Source organism: Tyto alba, unplaced genomic scaffold (assembly GCF_018691265.1).
Source record: "Tyto alba isolate M040663 unplaced genomic scaffold, T.alba_DEE_v4.0 Super-Scaffold_28, whole genome shotgun sequence".
In the NCBI taxonomy this organism is placed as follows: domain Eukaryota; kingdom Metazoa; phylum Chordata; class Aves; order Strigiformes; family Tytonidae; genus Tyto; species Tyto alba.
Window position 1 is genome coordinate 3,574,969 of NW_024881302.1, and position 17,498 is coordinate 3,592,466.

At 41.8% G+C, this 17,498-nt stretch overlaps 1 protein-coding gene across 5 annotated transcripts in view; it reads left to right on the forward strand.

The window, feature by feature from the left end:
* The first annotated feature begins 143 nt into the window (after positions 1-143).
* TOM1L2 (target of myb1 like 2 membrane trafficking protein) overlaps positions 144-17,498 on the forward strand; it is a 58,907-nt gene continuing 41,552 nt past the window's right edge. For 4 of the 5 annotated variants that reach the window (XM_033005902.2, XM_033005904.2, XM_033005905.2 and 1 more), the window contains exon 1: positions 144-244. In XM_033005902.2, the coding sequence (XP_032861793.1) occupies positions 193-244 (52 nt within the window). In that variant the 5' untranslated portion in view covers positions 144-192. Of the gene's footprint in view, positions 245-7,640; positions 7,646-17,498 lie in introns of those variants that run through there. The other variant, XM_033005906.2, reaches the window with a different exon arrangement.

Sequence of the window (17,498 nt, forward strand, 5' to 3'; positions counted from 1 at the left end):
GCCCCTCTCTTGACAGTGATGGGCACTCTCTTTAGCCTATGATTCTACGGGGTGTCCAGCCACCGCCCAACCGAATGCAAGGAGGCGGGCCACGCTTGGCAGAACAAGCTGCTGTTGGTGGGCGAGGGTGTCAGTCAGGGCGGGGTGGGGGAGGGAGGGGGCCGCCGGGCCGCTGTTTGTTGTCATCCCAAGATGGAGTTTCTGCTGGGGAACCCGTTCAGCACCCCGGTGGGGCAGAGCCTCGGTAAGGGCGGCCAGGGGGCTCTTGGGGGGCTTGGAGAGCCAGCGGGGCCTCTGGAGGGGGTGGAGAGCTCCAGGCAGCGGGGGGTTCCGGAGGCAGCGAGGGGCTCCGGGGGTCGGTGAGGGGCTGTGGGGGATCTGTGAGGGTCCGCAGGGGGCTCTGGAGCCCATGGAGGGGGGATGTGGGGCTCAGGGGAGGTCTTTGGGTGTTGTGGTCATCTCTGGGGGTCAGTAGGGTGCTCTGGAGGTGGTGAGGCATCTGGGGGGGGCTCTGGAGGTATGGGAGGGCCTCTGGGGATAGGAGGGATTTCGGGGTCGGTTAGGGCTGTGGGAGGTGGTGGTGGGCTTTCAGGGTTGGTGGGTGCTGTAGGCCTTAGTGAGGGTGTGTGGGGAGCTCTGTGGGCAGCCGAGGGCTGTGGGGGTAGCAGTGGCTTTAGGCAGGCTTGTTTGTCATGAGGAGGGAGCGACTCCGCTTCAAGATGGTTGGTGGATGAAGGAAAGTTGTTGCATCCCCCAGCTCCTTTTCCTGCATGTGAGCACCTTGTTGCAGAGCAGCCCTGTCGTTCAGCCACCTTTTTTTCCAAAGTGTTGAAACATTCCTGGACCTGTGCATATGCAGGGAGGGTGATGTGGTTTAGAGATATCAATATGTCCTCAGTTTTCAGTCCAGAGCTTGAATTGTGGTTTTGCCCATGCTTTGGTGACATTAACAGGTTATTTTGAGTGTGCTTTTATTGCACGGCTAGCCAAGGCCTTCCTGGGTTGCTGTGTCTGTTCCCTCTCTCCCTCCCACACATGTGTTCACTCTCAACTGTGGCAAGTCTGGTTTTGGTCTGAGTTGCCATGGCCGGAGCCACAGGAGAAAGCCTGGGCACTACTTCTGCAGAGCTTGATAGCTTGCCCTCGGTTGGGCTGTCATTGCCTCCTGCTTTCTTCTCTTAGGCCCTGAAGAAATATAAGATCTCTTACATTGTGGTGGGAAAGAACAACAGACTGGCTCAGGTTCCTGCAGTGCGGGCACGGTGGCATACAGTCCCAGAAGCCAAGGCGATATTCAGCTGAATGCACTTTCAGTAGCATCCCTCTCCAGTGAAACCATACTCTGTTTCCTTGATTTGTTTCATAAGCAGCAGTAATGTCTTATTTAGAGGTTATATATAGTATAATGTATAGCTATGTATAGTTTATAGCTATTCTACATTAATTTATGGAATGATGGAAGACTTGTGTCTTTGGATATTAAAGTAGAAAAAATTTGCAGAGTACCTGGTTGTGGCCTCAAACCCCCAAAGTTCCTCTATAGTAGTTTCCTCGCCCACATGTTCAGACACCCCTGTGTAGAGCTAAATGCCCCTTAAATGGCTAAGTCTCGCGCTGTGCTTAGAAGATGGCTGGACTCTTGCTTTCTCAGACTATATGGAGCATATGTATAGCTTGCTGTTTTTTTTTAGCTGTCTGGGGTGGTTTTACTTCTTCTGGTTAGGGAGAGAAGTGCTGAGAGTTTGAGGATAATAAGGGGAACACTGAAAGTTAAACATGATTTTAAAGTGAATTTGCTTTGTTGTGTTTGTCCATCCGACCACATCTGGCTGCTTTGCTGCCTGGACAAGACTTCCACACCGTGTGTAAAGGGAAAGCAATAATTTCTCATCTATTTATTGTCAGGTTCTTTTGGCATCAGTAAGTGGTTTAAAGGGGCTTCCTTAAGACTCAGGAATTGTTGGGGAGCATTAGCAGTAAAATCTGCTTTTCTAGCCTTCTGCCTTTCTAACTCGGGAGTGCAAAGGTTTTCATAGCTCTTATATCCCCTCACTCTCTTTGAATGAGCAGTCGCTGCCAACTTAGAGGCTTTGAACACAAAGCTCTGAAGGAGCTGCTTTCATCAGATAAGGTTAGGTGTGTGTGAGGGGCTTATAATGCAACTTCCCGTAATGCAAAATTCGGCTGCACTTTAAGAACGTTTTTTTTATCCCTGGGGGGAAGAGATAGCTGCAGATTTTGTTTTGGAAGAACATTTTTTCTGTTGCTCATATCATTGCCAGTTATCTCTTTCTGAGACAACAGTAAAACAAAAGCATTCCTTGTTCTCAGACGGCGTTATTTGCCCAGTGTTTCCACAGGTTTTTTTCCAATGAGTTTGTGGAATATAATTTTCACTTATGTTTCTCTTCATTCTTTAAAAGAAACTGAATAATTTTGTATTTCTGTTTAAACATATTGTGTTGAACACAGTTGTGATGTTTTCAAGCAAGGCCTAACACTCACCATAAGGGAGAAGTGCAGAAAATTATGTAGGTCCATCAGCACACCAAGAATGCACGTTCTCTGCCAGGAAGTAGCAGTGGTTCACATGAAGATTTAATTAGCACTAGACAATGTCTTCAGATAAATGCCGGTCTGAAAGAACAAAGATGTCAGGGAAGGTTTGGGGAGAGCTGAGAGAGGTAAGACAAGGGATTTTCTTTTTTCTCCTTCTCTTTATCTGAATAATGTCTGAAGCTAGACAGGCTTTTTACGTTAACTCTTTTGCTTAATGTGGGAAAGTAATGCTAGGATGAGCTCAGAGGATTTGTAATGGAGATGGATAGAGTCTCCTGCATCTAAAGTGCCAGCTTAAATGGCAGCCAGGTTCCTCATCACTGAAAGCTACCTGGTTTTTGGACTGGCTTATATGGTAGCCTCTGTTTAGTTTCCAGCAGTCACATAACAAAAACTGTATAAACAATCACCATGGCTATTAATTACAAGCCTCACTTAATTTTCCTTTAATACTTTGATTGACCTGTGGACACTGAACTGTCCTCGCGTCTCTAGCGAGGTCCTTTCCTGAGCGGAGGAGATGGTTTTCAACAGTTGTGTGGAAGGCAGTCAGCTGCTGCAGTGTGCTTAGGAGATTCCTGAACTTTAAAATCGTTTTGCTTATTCCATGCTGCTTTTTAACTGGAGGTTGCAGTAAAGGGAGGTATTTGTACCATTTATGTTACATGTAAGATAAAAATCTTACCCACAATTATGTGGTAGGATCCATTACTTCTCAAAGGCTTTGTGAGCAAATAATGCTTTTCAGCATCCTACAAGACTTGGAAGAAGTCTTCACAGTCCCTTCAGCCCTTCACAACGTTGTTTTGTTGGTGGTCAGTGCTTCCGAGCAGGCCTCCTCGGGAAGGTCCCTGAGCAGGGGTTGTGTGTGGAAGCTGACGTGCTGCCGGTGTTTTTAACGGGTCTGGTGTGCTCGGTGCCCAGTGAATCCAGCAGCCATCGGTGATGCTGGATGGGGAGGCCGGGGGGGCACTGGGGCTTTCACTGACAGCTTGTGCTGCACAGCTCTGGCCAGCTGAAGGGTGGTCGTGCCACCAGCCCTGGAGAAGGTCTTTGTGGAAGTTGGCAAGAGTCTAGAGGGTAGAATTGGGTGCTACAGGTTTCGTGGGCTGACGGGTGTGTCGGGACTGACAAGATCCTTTGTGGCACTGGGTGTTGGCCCATTTCTTAGGACTGAACTGTTTATTTTTTCCAGTTAATACTGTAAATACAATAGACTAGATCCTTAGAGGAGGACTATTTTTGAAGAATACTCCTGACCAGCAAGGAGGAGAAGTACAGGAAGATGTGTAGTAAAATGGCAAAGACAGAGTGCTTGCTATCTGGAGAAGGGCTGACCTGGGGAAAAAGCTGCAATTTACAGTAGCGGGAATTTGCCTTGAGATTCAACATCCTGCCATAAATTGCGTTTTTATCTTTCTTTGTTCAAGGGAGCCATCTTTAACGTGTCACCACTCTATCCAAGGTTATTAGAACAAATACCCTTACCGTAGGTTAGTGAAAACATCTTGGATGATTAAAGCTGATTGAATTACAAGAATGCAGAGCACTGGTGACTTTTTTTACTCATTCTGCTTATTTGATACAGGCCATAAGGCGAACATATGAGGACACAGTAAAACCAGTTACATTTTGTAGGTGTTTTGGTTTGGTTGGTTGGTTTGGTTGGGGTTTTTTGGTTTTTTGTTTTTTTTTTTTTGTTTTTTTTTTTTTTTTTTTTTTCACTTTGGAGACTTTACAAAGGCTTCAGCAGAGTGTTTATTTGTTTAAATCCAAACCAAGTCTTGCTGCTGGTCCCCCCGGCTCCCTCAGGTGAGAAGGGCTGAATGGGGGCAGTGATGTGTGAAATGGGTTCCTGACTGGGTGATGGACGGGAGCGTTGGGGTCTGTTTTGGTAAGGGCTCTGCTCAGGGCTGTGTGTGCTGCTGAAATCAGCCGTGCTTGCTGCAGCCTGAAGTCTGCTTGACTCAGAGCCAAAGCCCTCCAGGGAGAGAGGTCCAGCACCTGAGTTAAATGCACAGAGACCTGAAAGTTAATTTTTAACAATATAGCAGAAATCAAGGTGTCCTGCATAACTAGGGGTCGGGTGTTGATCAGATGATGCTGGTTTATGCCTTTGGTCCCTGTTGAAGGGAGGTTTGAATGAGTGGTGCCGGTCTGGGCACTTGCTTTGGAATCTGTTTTCAGAGGAGGAACAGTACGGTGATTTAATACAGAGTATTGTTTAAGGAGGCTACAAAAACAAGGTTTCAGCAAAAGATACTGAGGCACTTTATTGAAGCAACAGTGAGGCAGACAGCTTTTCAATTGATTTTTATCAAAGCACTTGCAGTTTCCATTCAAGGCTGTTAAATTGGTAATAAATATGTTTCCAGAGCTCCTGTTTTGTTTCCCCCTATTTTTTTTTTTTATTTTTTTAATGAGAAAATTCCTCAGCTTGGGGGGTGTATAAACACTGTTTTATTTTTCCTTCTGTGAGAAGCACTTAAGACCTTTCTTCAGGTTTCTTATATCTTAAGATTTTTATGAGTCTTAGAATAAAAATGGTTCTGAAATAAATGAGTTGATGGCTACGTGAAGGAATAGAGAAATGTATTGCGGTGAGCAGCCCATGGTAATCCTGCAGGAGGAATTAACCCAGTCTTTCTTGTCCACATAAGCAATTTCCCTAAGTTCCCTTCAGAGTAAACTTACTACTTTGCAGTGCTGTAAGGAAAACATTTTTTTAAAGACAAACCTTTTCCCAATGCCAGAAATCAGTTTTTAAAGTGCACACTGTAATCTTGGGATCTGGTACCAATAAAATTACGTGTTTGCAGCAGGCAGTTGGGGTCTGAATCATCTCTCTTTTCATTGATTGCGTTACAATAAAATAAAAAGTCCTAAGAAAGATGCTTGCATTTATCCATAACCACTGAAGTATTGTGCCCTGTTCTAAGGGAAGCCTTTCTCAGTACAAGGTAGCAGTAACTTTTCTTGCTATCGGATGCTCACAGCATCAAAAAGATGAATTTTGCCTTTTCCCACAGAGGGCACAAAAAGTGCTCTCCTCAGAGTTTAAGTACTTCCATAGGTATTCCTGTAGCTGGTCAGGTGTTTAAAATCCAGCTCCCCACTGTTCATATAGAATTGTGCTAGTCGTGTAAAAGAAAGTCTGATAAAATACTTTTAGTTTTATAAGATTATTTGGATCTGCTGTCACTTTATGACAATGGATTATGTTGTAAGGAAAATTTCCATGAAATATGAAAATGGATATCTTTGCTTTTAAAGGAGCAAATAAATACTGAGTCATGAACCTGGCAACTTGGAGAAACTACATACGTGTGTGAAGCTGGATAATTAGTATAATGCTATTTAATACTAGGTTTCTAAGACTGGATTTATTTTATAGGCACAAAAGCAGATTGTAGTTCATGACAGTATTATAGCATGTATTTTTGAGTAATGCAGTTTTATCTCTTCCAGCACAGTACACTTAAATGTATATTCCATATGCTTCTAATATAAACCTATATATGAGAGGTTGCGTTATGAGGACAGCTCGTTCCCAGTTTGATGCCGCTCTGTTCACGTACTCGGCAGATTTTTAAACAGCATATTAAAATACGTTTGACTAAAAACACAGTTAGAAAATCCCCACAGACCCTTGCAACTGATTTCGTATTTCATCCAAAACAATTTTCACCAAAAAAAAAAGAAGTATTGTGTGTTTCCCGTAGTTGAATTAAGAACAGTCTTAAATTAATCAGGCTTCTCTTTGCTTTTGTAAACTACATTGGGTTTTTAATTAAACATTCTTTGAAAGTGATCAAGACACATTGTAGTATCCTGGGTGATAATGGTCAGTGGAGGAACATTTTTGTAGAAATTTCAGTGAGATGATCTGTCATGGGAAATGACCCTGCATAGTTCCTGCAGGGCTGGTGCTCTTCAGGGTTGGCCTGGCAATCTATTTCCTTGTCTGGTATTTCATATTTGACTGGGTAAATCATTACACGCTTTGTGTTTTGGTTTCAAAACCTGTCAGTGTATAGGTGATAAAAAACATAAATATTTGAGGAACACAGGGGAGAAAGAAGCATTGTAGGAGCCCTGAGAAGTTAGGAAGTGACCCAAAAGGCCAGCCTGCATAACACAATTTTCTCCCCATGTCTGTTGTGATGAGTCTGCACAGATCATCCAGAACTAGTTTTCCATTTTCTCGTTTGCATTTACCTGGGGAATTACCAGTTTTCTGTGTAAAAGAAACTTGTTGCTGAATATAAAAATACTATCTAGGATGGACAGGCCTTATCTTCTGTATTTGCTTAGTCATTCTGCTATGGTTCTCCCCAGTTGCTTTGCTCATTTATTTCAGTTATCGTCCATGGGAAAGGGCTCTCTTAAAACTGATGATTCTTGAGCACAAAAGATGCTAGTCTAAATGCTTGGCTACAGCATGATCTCTCTTCTCTTAGGAGCAGGTCCTTTGCTACAGGTAAACATGTCTTTAACTAGCTCATGGAGCCAGATCTTCCAATCTGTAGGTACTCTTTCCATTGCTGAAGAAGGGCAGATGCAAGTAAACTCAGCCACTCTGTTATGGACAGCACTGTCTTTAAATTTAAATATGATTGTTCTTTACTTGCCAGAATGATAACGTAGTACCCATAGTGTAGTAACTCATTTCAAAATCAAGGATTAGGGAAGGAAGAAAGTCCACGTGTATGTATACCCCATCTGTGTTTGGGTGATTCCTGGCACAGCTATGTATAGACTATTTACCTGTGATTCTGATCTCTCAGTTGATAGAAACCCTTTGGCAGCTCAGTGTTTGCAACGTAGTCTGAGAGAGCATCAGGAGATTCAAAAATTAGAAGAAACTCAGAAGAAACTGGTTGAATAATTTGGTTAGTTCATAAGCGTGCTTACTCTGAGAGTAAGCCAGTCTGTTCCCCAGCTGGTCCTCAGAAGCCTTCTGGGTTAGATTACTTTGGGAAGAAATTCTTTGTTCAAATTCAGATCAAAGAAAACATACACAAAGTGAAGGCACAGACTGGTGTTATAAACTGTGTTTGAACCCCAGGAACTTTGCAGAGCATCGGTTTCTTATTCTTAAATCAAGAAAGACACATTCCGAATGTGGTCAGGAATGTTGAAGATATTGGTAACTTGGACACGTTGCATCCCCTGTATTTTGGTGGGTTCTACTGCAAGAAGTGTGAGGAGCTTTGTATTTGATCCAAGTAACAAAAAATTCTAATTTCTTGCAAAGCTGAGTAAATGAAGAAAACATCCCTTTTAAAAAATCTGTTATTTCCTGACTTTTTTTTTTTTTTTTTAACTTTAGTTTTGTATCAATTATAGCTTTCTGCATTTATTTTCCTTTCGGAAGGAAAATGGTGTCCTTCCTTGCCTATACACACAAAAAGCTACCTTGAGCAGATTAAATGAATTGCAAGCTTCAGCAGCTTTGCCAGCAAATTTTGGAAGGTCTTTTTGCTGTACAAGGCCTATGGGCTAGTGGTATTTTATAGCTCCCAATCACTTTTGTCTTCTCAGACTAACAAATATGTCTGTACGTTTTAATAGAGGCATTTTACTTAAACTGTGATGGCCAAATTCTTACTGAAATACAGATTAATTTTTTTAGACATCTGTAAGGTTTTAATTACTAATCTTGTCCAAATAGTCAAGCCTGAAGTAAGTTTTTGACTGAGGTGATCCAGAGATGAGATACTGTATTGTAACTCTTCCTGCCAAAACATCTTTCCTTGCAGTTGGTACACTGAATATCTGTTGGGCTTAATACAAATGCTTTTTGCTCTTTTATATGATGGTGTCAGGAGTCTGAACTCCGCAGTGTTAGCACTCCTATTAGTTAACAGGGTGTTAAGAAATTTAACCAGTTAATTGGTTCCTAATTTAAGATTAGGAGAGCAAATACACAAACTTCACTAGAAGGGGTGAACCTTGAAATCGATTTCCATGTTGTGATCAGTTATTACCTAAACGTTGTCTGGTATTTTTCTGAGCAATTGTTATGGGATATAGGTATGATAATAAGATGATTGATAGTGAAAGGTAGGGCTTAAGCAGAAGCCAGCATGTATTTGGTTTTGGGGTACCCTTAGCTCATGTTTAAGCTGTTGTAGTAAATAGCTTGGGTTTTCATTATCTTTGAGCTGCCCTTTCTCTAGTGATTTTCAGTTCTTCTAATTAGAAGGGTATTTTAGTGAAAAGAGCGATCTCAGACCTTTGTGAAATTTTCTGCTAGTACAAATAATGGTAAATCTGAAATCACTTATTAGACAAGAAGTTGTTATGGCAACTATAAGATGGTTGGCTAATCAGAGAGTGAGATCAGTTTTTATTTACAAGCGTAATGAGCAATTAAGTTTGAGCAGCTGTCAGACTTGGAAAGTGATTAAAGTTCAGCAAACAACCCAAATGGGTCAGTGTTCAGTTCTGGTGGTTTTCTGACACTGCAGCTTGATCCTGTGTGGGTTTTACCTCCTATAATTAAAACTGCCTTTAAAATCCCCATCTATGCCAATGACTTGGCAGAGCAAGTGAGTGATCTCTCTACTGACCAGGTTCCTTAAAGGGTACTGGCCTTGAGTCGCTGCAGCTGATGAGGTATTTAATGTGTGGCAACCCTTAAAGCAAACCTTAGGTTGCATGTTGGCCTGCAGAATCATCTCCAGGCCATTGATGACCACCGGGAGAGAGCCGAAATGGTGCAGCCTCGCTCAGACAAGCTTTACATCTCTAAAGGTCACTCCTTCATTAAGTACATCATTATACCAGTGTTGATTACTTAAGAAGCTGCTGCTGGGATCAGAGGAAGGACGCGCACAGTGTAAGTGAACGTAAAACCCAAAAGAAGTTGAGAAAGTCTTGAGTCACCGAGAAACGTAAGGGAATGCCCAGGAGAGGTTAACCTCAGCCGGAGCTGGGAAGCTCCGTCATCGAGCTGGCCACCAGTGAACGGGGCCAGGCTGGTGCCCTTGCTGGTACTCATTGCCTTCCCAAGCAGGAGCAGTGACGCTAACATATATCAGTGTCACGGTGCCAAAAAGGCTTCAGTAGGTTTTGGATTTGTTGTTTGGTATCCCGTGACTTCTCCTGTGTGGTTGATTAACAAGCCATAAGCAGGAAAGACTAGAGAGCTCGTTCTCTCTAGGTTCCAGAAGATTGTGTATGTTCACGCTGGGAAAGTTACCTTCCCACCCGTACTCCGCAGTTTTCAGAATGCACTAGATCAGCCTCCTCATGTGCTGGGGTTTGCTTCCCTGCTGCGCATGGTAAATAAGCCAAACTGTTTGTAAGCCATGCTCAAAATCTGTGTTCTAGTTGGAGTTTTAACTGTCCAAGGACCGATATAGTTATTTTCCAAAAGTACGTTGCAGTCCTCTGATACATTTACATTTGTTTTAATTTTACCACACTAATAGTATCATGTAAGATAGGCGATTGCAGTGGAACGTGAAATGTATTGGGACAGTTCCTGACCTGAAGAGTTTACAGAGTCGTACGACTAGATAACACAAGTTGGTGAATGGGGACTTACAGGAAAATTAAAACAACAGTCTCAGAAATAGGCATTTGCATACTTGATCTAAACTTCTGGTATTTACCTTTTCTATTTATCAGTCTTTTTCAGGCTTATCTATGACAGCGGCACATAGAAAGAGGGCTGTAGAAATGGAGCAGAATTTTTAATAGGCTTATTTGAGACCAAGAAATACACATTTCTTGGCCCATACAAGATGAAATTGCACACGTGTATCTTGTTATTATTGTTGCCTGATTTGCACTCAGATTTCCTGAGAAGATCGTTTGGAAGTGTTTAGCCACTAAGGTTTTGCAGGCATAGCAAGCTTGGCTTGTTGGAATGGGCACCTGGCAATGGAGCCCTTCAATGACAGCAGCGTTGGCAAAAGTGATTCCTGTTACCTAGTGGAACAGGAGCCAGCAATCCCCTCTTCCCGTGGTGAAAACGCTTAGTGTGTTCCAGACACTGATCTTCAAGCCACAGAGATATTGGAGAGTTTGAATGGGGTCGGAGCTAGCTGCCTCTTGCACAGGCCTGCTGTCATCCTATAGAGCAGTGTGAGGGAAGGCTGCAAAATTGAAAAGCAAACTGAAGCATTTCACACCAGAAGACGTGAGCTGTCAATCCTCAAAAGCTGCAGACTCCCCACTGTCTGGTTCGCTCCTGCATGTGGCATGACTGGTTTTCCAGAGGACACAACTCTCAGCTTCATAGTTGTAAAGGTACAGGAGAGCTGGGCATGGGCACATGCACATGAAATAATCTATTGCAAGATTTGTTTCGTAACACATTTTAATTATCTTGTATGAACATTTACTTAAAAATCTGGTGTATCATGTTGCAGCTAAGGAGTAAACATGTTCTTGTAACTGCTTTCTTTGTTGGAATGAAAGATTTTGCCTTTTTTTCCCCTCACTAAATGTAATTAGTATTTTCAGTTTATTTTAAGCATGTAAGAATGTGGGCAATTGACTTTAAGAGTAACCTGTGAAAAAAAAAAAAAAAACAAAACCCAAACTAATGTAGGAGCCTGATGGATTATCTTTGCCTTATCATTTGTTTGCAGCAAACATGTTACAAGTGAGTGGGTAGGAGGGGGAGTTTTAAAGATATGGGGATGGATTTTTAGAGTTTGCAGCTGACGTGGATTAAAAATTCTTAGAACATTTCATCCATGAAAGGCAATTAGTTTTGTTTTATGAATATGAAAAGCACGTAGCTTGTAAGTACTGGAGTGAAGTCCCAAGTGAGTTATTAGAACTTGCTTTACTCATGTAGTACAAAATTAGCCATCAAGAGCTGATAGATTTCAAATATAGCTCACTGACACACTGATCATCCATAACTTTCCATAAAGACATTTTTTTCAGTCTCACCTGTAATTACTGGATGCCTTTGAGTCCTGAACGGGGCAGCTAGTCACAGAGCAGGACACCTTCTTGCTCTTGATGGTGCTTGCAACAGTTTGTGCATCTGGGATATCAAATTGTAATACCACACTGCCTGCAGTTCTGGGTGGTAAAACTATGTCCAGATTCATAGACTATTCTTCTTTATCTCTCTTACCTCCTCGTAGTATATTACTGGTCAGATACATGCTTCTGCTTTGTATTGAGGAATTGGGTTTCTGCATTTTGTGAGAAATGTTTTAAAAAGTGATTTGCAACAGTTTATTTAAGGCACTGTCATATGGGTGTTCTTTGTGTCTCTTAACAAATACACTATAATAGAGCCTTTAGGCATACTTGTTAACAAAGAAGTTGAGAAATAAATCACTACTTTCAGCTGCCCCTTCTCAGATTTGTAAGTTAAGGCTGATAAAATGAATGGAGCGTGCTTTTTAATTTTTTTAGGAATTGTTTTTTGGCATTAGGACAAATTGTTGTTTAAGAGCTTTTTTGGAATATTAGGGTTGTCTGTTGTGAGTCGTCTTTCTGGTGAGAAAAGCTACTCAGCTACTAAGGGGTGTTTGGAAAAACACTTTTTTTTCAGCTTCTTTGGCTAGTTTCTTCATCTGGGCTTTTTTTTGGGGTGGAGAAGAGCCAAAGACTCTGCTATTAAGGAATTTTATATTTCTAGTGTTGGTGAACAGGCATTATTCATCCAGTATGTCAGTGTTTTAATACCTGACATTCTCCATTAAGGAACTGGTAGCCTCAATTAAGGAACAAGGTAGCCTCCCCCATTATCCAAATTATTTGGAGAAATTAAAACAATTAAACTCTTTGGTGAGTAATAGGCTACAATCTATGTTCTGCCTATGGAAATGACTAAATGTCTGTGTGATTTGCTATACAGCACTGGCTGGTTTACTGTGGTCAGAGGAGGAGATTGGGGGAACCATCCCAAGGCAGTGACCTGTTTAAACAACGCTGCGCTGATAGATTCTCCCATAGAGAGTCATATGGACAAGTCACAGCAGTCACAGTCTAATTCAGAAAAGGCAAATCCAAGGGAGAACATTTTGTCACTTGGAAGGTTCTAATTTATGCTTTCGTGCCTCTCATCTAGAGAAGAAAGATGGACACTCAGAGTGTGATAATATTAGACTACTGGAAGTGTTGCCTAATAGATCACAGATGTTTGCGAAGTGGCAAGCCATCATCTCCACCGATACAACAGGACGGGGGGACGGTCTGTCATGAGATGTGACATGTCATAAAGGACCATTGATTTGTCGCTCCCCTATCGTAAATCACACAGTAAACATCTCCACTGGAATTCATTAAAATCCATTAATACTGGACGTATATTTTAAAACTGCTTTGGCATTTCTGATGGAAGGCTTTAGCATATTGATTTCTGACGCGAGCAGGACCTTGTTTGTCAATCGTAAAGTAGCACCATACTTTGAATATCGTAGGCTTGCAGTGAGATGGGAATCTGGCCAAGGTCACTGCTGAAAGAGGTGAAGAAGCGTGCGGTGCAGGCTGAGTTTTAGGGAAAAGTGCCTCCAAATCATGCAAATGGCTTGATGAGCTGGGAGCTGCTGCTATATGACCTAGCTCTGAAGGACAGCTATTTACAGTACATGGGTCAACACGTTAGCTTTAATGAGCGTACAGTGCATAAGAGGAAGTTTTGATTGCCTTTTTTTTTTTTTTTTTTTTTTTTTTAAAGCTGTATAGAATGAGTAAGTCAGAGGGATTTCACTTTGTTTTAAAGAAGCAGTAGTCTCTTTCTGCCATCTGTTTTGAAATAGAGCAACTTACATACACATGTCATTCAGTGGAGCATACTGTCAGCAGTAACAATTTCTGCTGATGGGGGAATTTAAGTGAGAAGATTCATAACAAAAGTCTTTATTGTATAGAAACACACCGTTCTGCTTGGGATCCAGATTCCAAATGCTTTTAAGGACTATGACTAAACCACCATTTATGCCTGAGATGAACGACATCTGAGTACAGAAACTGCCTGGACTAGGTTACCCTGTCAGGCCATTTCTGTACAATACAATAGCATAGTACTGGAAGGTCCGTCTGGTTTTACAACCTGCAAATGGATTGAGACTTATGAGATGTGATAAACTAAGCAAGCCAGGTTGTTATGCTCCCTTGCCTACTCTGATATTATTATAAGGATTTCTGTTTTGTTTTTTTCTGTTAAGGTGAAGCTCTAATCTGAGTATGAAAGAAAAATATTCTTTGCAGTACAGCTGTTAATATTTTTTTAATATGTATTAATCCATTCACCTTGCTCTGCTTCTGGAACTGCTGCACAGCTATGCTCAGTTAATCAGCTGTAGTTTCCTGCTCCCAAGAGGCTGAAATTGTGGGAGATGTTGGGCTATGTCTTTTCTGTAGCATATCTGAATCATAGGAATGTTGTAGCATAATTGAGAATACCATGTGGTCTTTAAAAGGGCACGATAATTGCATATCATATATTCATGGTTGCAGGTAAGTGTGATATGGAAGGCACGTTTGAAGAAGTTTGGCATTTGGGCAGCAGCTTCAAAAAGAAGAAAACCTGAAAGTTAATTGGAGAAAATGACAGTTCCCAGTTTACCACTGTGCCTTCAAACAGCATTCAAGCTAAATACTCATTATGATTGCACATGTGCATGTCCACAGCTTCTCTTGTTATTTTATTGTAATGTAGACTCTGCAGCCATTATGAACTATGATTATTCATTTATTCAGCACCAGAAACTTTGGCAAAACAATGAGTGGAGGATAGATGACTTCATCCCAAAGAGTTTCGATGTAAGCATAGCTAAAATCAATTGAAAAATCACAACGGTCAAAGTGGATGACCAGTGCTGCAGCAGTACAACCCAAATCACGTTTTTCTGTAATGTCTTACAGTTCAGATTGAGCCCGTTTGTTCTAGCTGACTGGCTTTTTCTTTGGAAGTGTGAAGCTCAGCATTTTCAGAGCACTGTGAAATAAGGAATGTAGAAAAAGAACTTGGAGCAGTGAGGTGGCTAATTGAAAAATGCTATTGGAGCTGTGCTTTCTAACAAAGAAACTGGCAGGTTTTTATGAGTAAGTCACTTCAGAGTTCAGTTTTGATCTTGAGTTTTGAATGAGTTACGTGTATTTTTTAATGACAGCATTTTGATAAAAAGGAAAAAACCCTCCGGTTGGTTACCATAATATCAAAGTGTCCGTGACCATCTTTCTGAAGCAAATATAGAGAAAACAAGTATCGACTGTTAGGTCCAGGAGTATCCAAGTGTGTTATTCTGGTGTATCTCTGTCTTCCAAGTGAGATGTCTTGAACTCGGGAGCTTTGCAAATGCTAAGGATCTTTAGTCTTATCTTCATTTTGCTTGGACAGCTGAAATATGTTTCCATGGACTCTGTATGGTCTTTCCCCAGGTCTTATTGACGGTGCCGTGCAGGTCATTGATGATTTGTTGAATCCAAGAGAGACAACTGCAGTCACAAAACATAATGATGCTTTAAAGCAAAACAATTATATAAGCTGCAGCTGGGAGGAGAGATATTATCATCTCATTCAATAGCTAATCTTCCCTTGTGAGCATCTTCTATATTTTGCATTGCCTTGCTTTTTTTTTTTTTCTTTTTTGTTTTGTTCCTGAAAGACCTTTGTCCATTCTATAATAGCATTTGACATTTGACCTCAGGTGATAGCCCTTGCTTCTGAGAGAGCTCCACTGAGCTGAAGGGTGGGGGACCAGTAGGGTGGATGTAAAAGCCTGCTAATACTGTGGCTTCTTCTGTTCTCAGTCACATATTATGCAGAGTGAAATATAACACATCTGAGTATTTGATTTGCTAATTTTGGTCTTGGAGCACAGCTGGTAGGCAGGTGGACTGTTAAGAGGCAAGAAAAAAATCCAAGATCCACGATCTTCTGAACTTCTAAGCAAAAAAACCCAAAAAGGTATTTTATGCTTCTTGAGCACCAAATGCTGCTGGTGGGAAGGGGAGAAATTTGCAATTGAAACTTTCTTGCTTTGAATCTCTCTAATGTGGTGCCCTGGTGTGTGTGCTTCTTGCATAAACAGAAGGTGATTTTTTTTTTTTTGTGCGTAGTTTTTCCAGAACGTATGAATCAGGAGTCTCTGAAGCAACATCTGGAGAAGTCCCAAGAGAGAAAACTGTGATTTCTCTGAACACAAAAATCTGTTCATTCATGAGATTCTGGTATTCTGACAGAAAACAGTGCAGTTCTCCCATTTTCATTTAATGTGATTCATAGCTAATGCAATGTTTAACTTTTACCTTTTCTTTTAAGAACATTATGCAGCACCACAGTCACTTATTGATGCTTATTGCTAGACCTTTCAGGGAGATTTTTACCCTGGTTGTACCTACTGTCATCATTCAGCTAGAGTAGCTGTTCTCAGTGCTTCCAGCAGTCAGTTTTTCAGTCTCGGCTGCAAAAACATGCATATGGCATGTGAGTTAAATATCATACAGGCTTCAACTTGTGCAGTCTCAATCCTGATGAAAATCTTCAGGCTGTTTCCATCGGCAGGTTCAGTATGATGGTCAGTGATGAGCATTGGAAGGGAAAAGCGGGGAAGAGCGAGGAGTTCTGCTTTATCTCATCCATATGTGAATAAAGTCAAATTTTACGAGTATCATCAACATTGAACTGTAACTTTGGAGCAAAAGTAGTATGGACTGAAAAGGGCTGCGAGAGCAGCTTCTCAAGGACAACCAGTGTTAGCATTTCTTTGTTAGGTGACTTTTGAGCTGGGTTCTAGATGGGTGGTAAAAGTTCTGGTTTTTCCCTGCTTTTAAAAGACCATTCCTGCCCTACCCTGCACAACTTCCTTGGTACATGGTGGTGACAGAGGCATTTCTGATTTGATTTCCTTGTGGTGACATCTCTCAGGTCAAGGCAGGTTGCTTGAGAAGAGGCTTGGCTGGGGGTGTGCGTGCACCAAAACTGTTTACACTGAAAACTTTACGTTACTGAGCAGTGCCTTTTGAATGTCATAAAATGCACAGGATTTCAGTGTGAGCAGGGAAATACTGATAGAAATTCGTATTTGGCAGAGTGTGGAAATGCAGCCACAAGAGTTAGGTCTCGGAGGGAAGGTGTGAATGAAAAAATAGCACTATTATTTTCTCCTTTTCTTTGCGGACTAGAGATAAGCTAATGCTTGTGTATGCATATGCAGTGCCCAAGGTCTGTGGCATGTCAAGCATGGAGTGCCAGATTGTCTTTCTTTCTACCAGAACATTTATGCTTTAATTTGGGAAACGTAGTGGGAACCGATAGCATCTTGTTTCTGAGAGACTTTCTGATAATCTCACCGGTCGTATCGTGTCTCTGTGTGAGACACTAACTCCAGGCCCTGGCTGCGGTGATGAAGTCGGCACTAACGCAGCGCTCGGAGTTGCTCTCAGGTCAGAAGATGTGCAAGGCACCCTTGGCACCCAGGCTGGGAGTTGCCAGCCCTTTTGTTATGCAATTAAACTATACCATAAACTCTTCAGTTCAGTGAGGGGAGGGGCAGGCGGGACTCCTACTCATTGCCTTTTTCCTTGTCTGATTTAACATTTCTTATGTCACCCTGGAATCTTCTGGTCATGTTGCAGAGTCGTTGTGTGAAGCAGTGCCATTTAGAAGCATTTTAATGAGGCTGAAAGAGATTGAGGAACTGGTGACTTTTTTTAAAGGGTATTTGCATGATTTGCATGCCATTGCTTTGCAATTCTGCGATAGTTTCCAAAATCTGTTTAATCGTGTTAGTCATATCTATGTGCTGTTTGAGGAGAGGCCTCAGAGAGATGCATGGCTTCTAAAATGTCCATTAAATACTGGACAGGTTACTGAATATTTTTAGTTTACTGTATTTTGGACATGTTGGGCAGGGATTTCCTTAAGGATGAGTGCCGGCAGAGCTGTTTCACCAGAAATCCAGAACTGCAACCTGCTGCGTTTTGGTTCTGGAAGAGCTCTACAGGCTTTC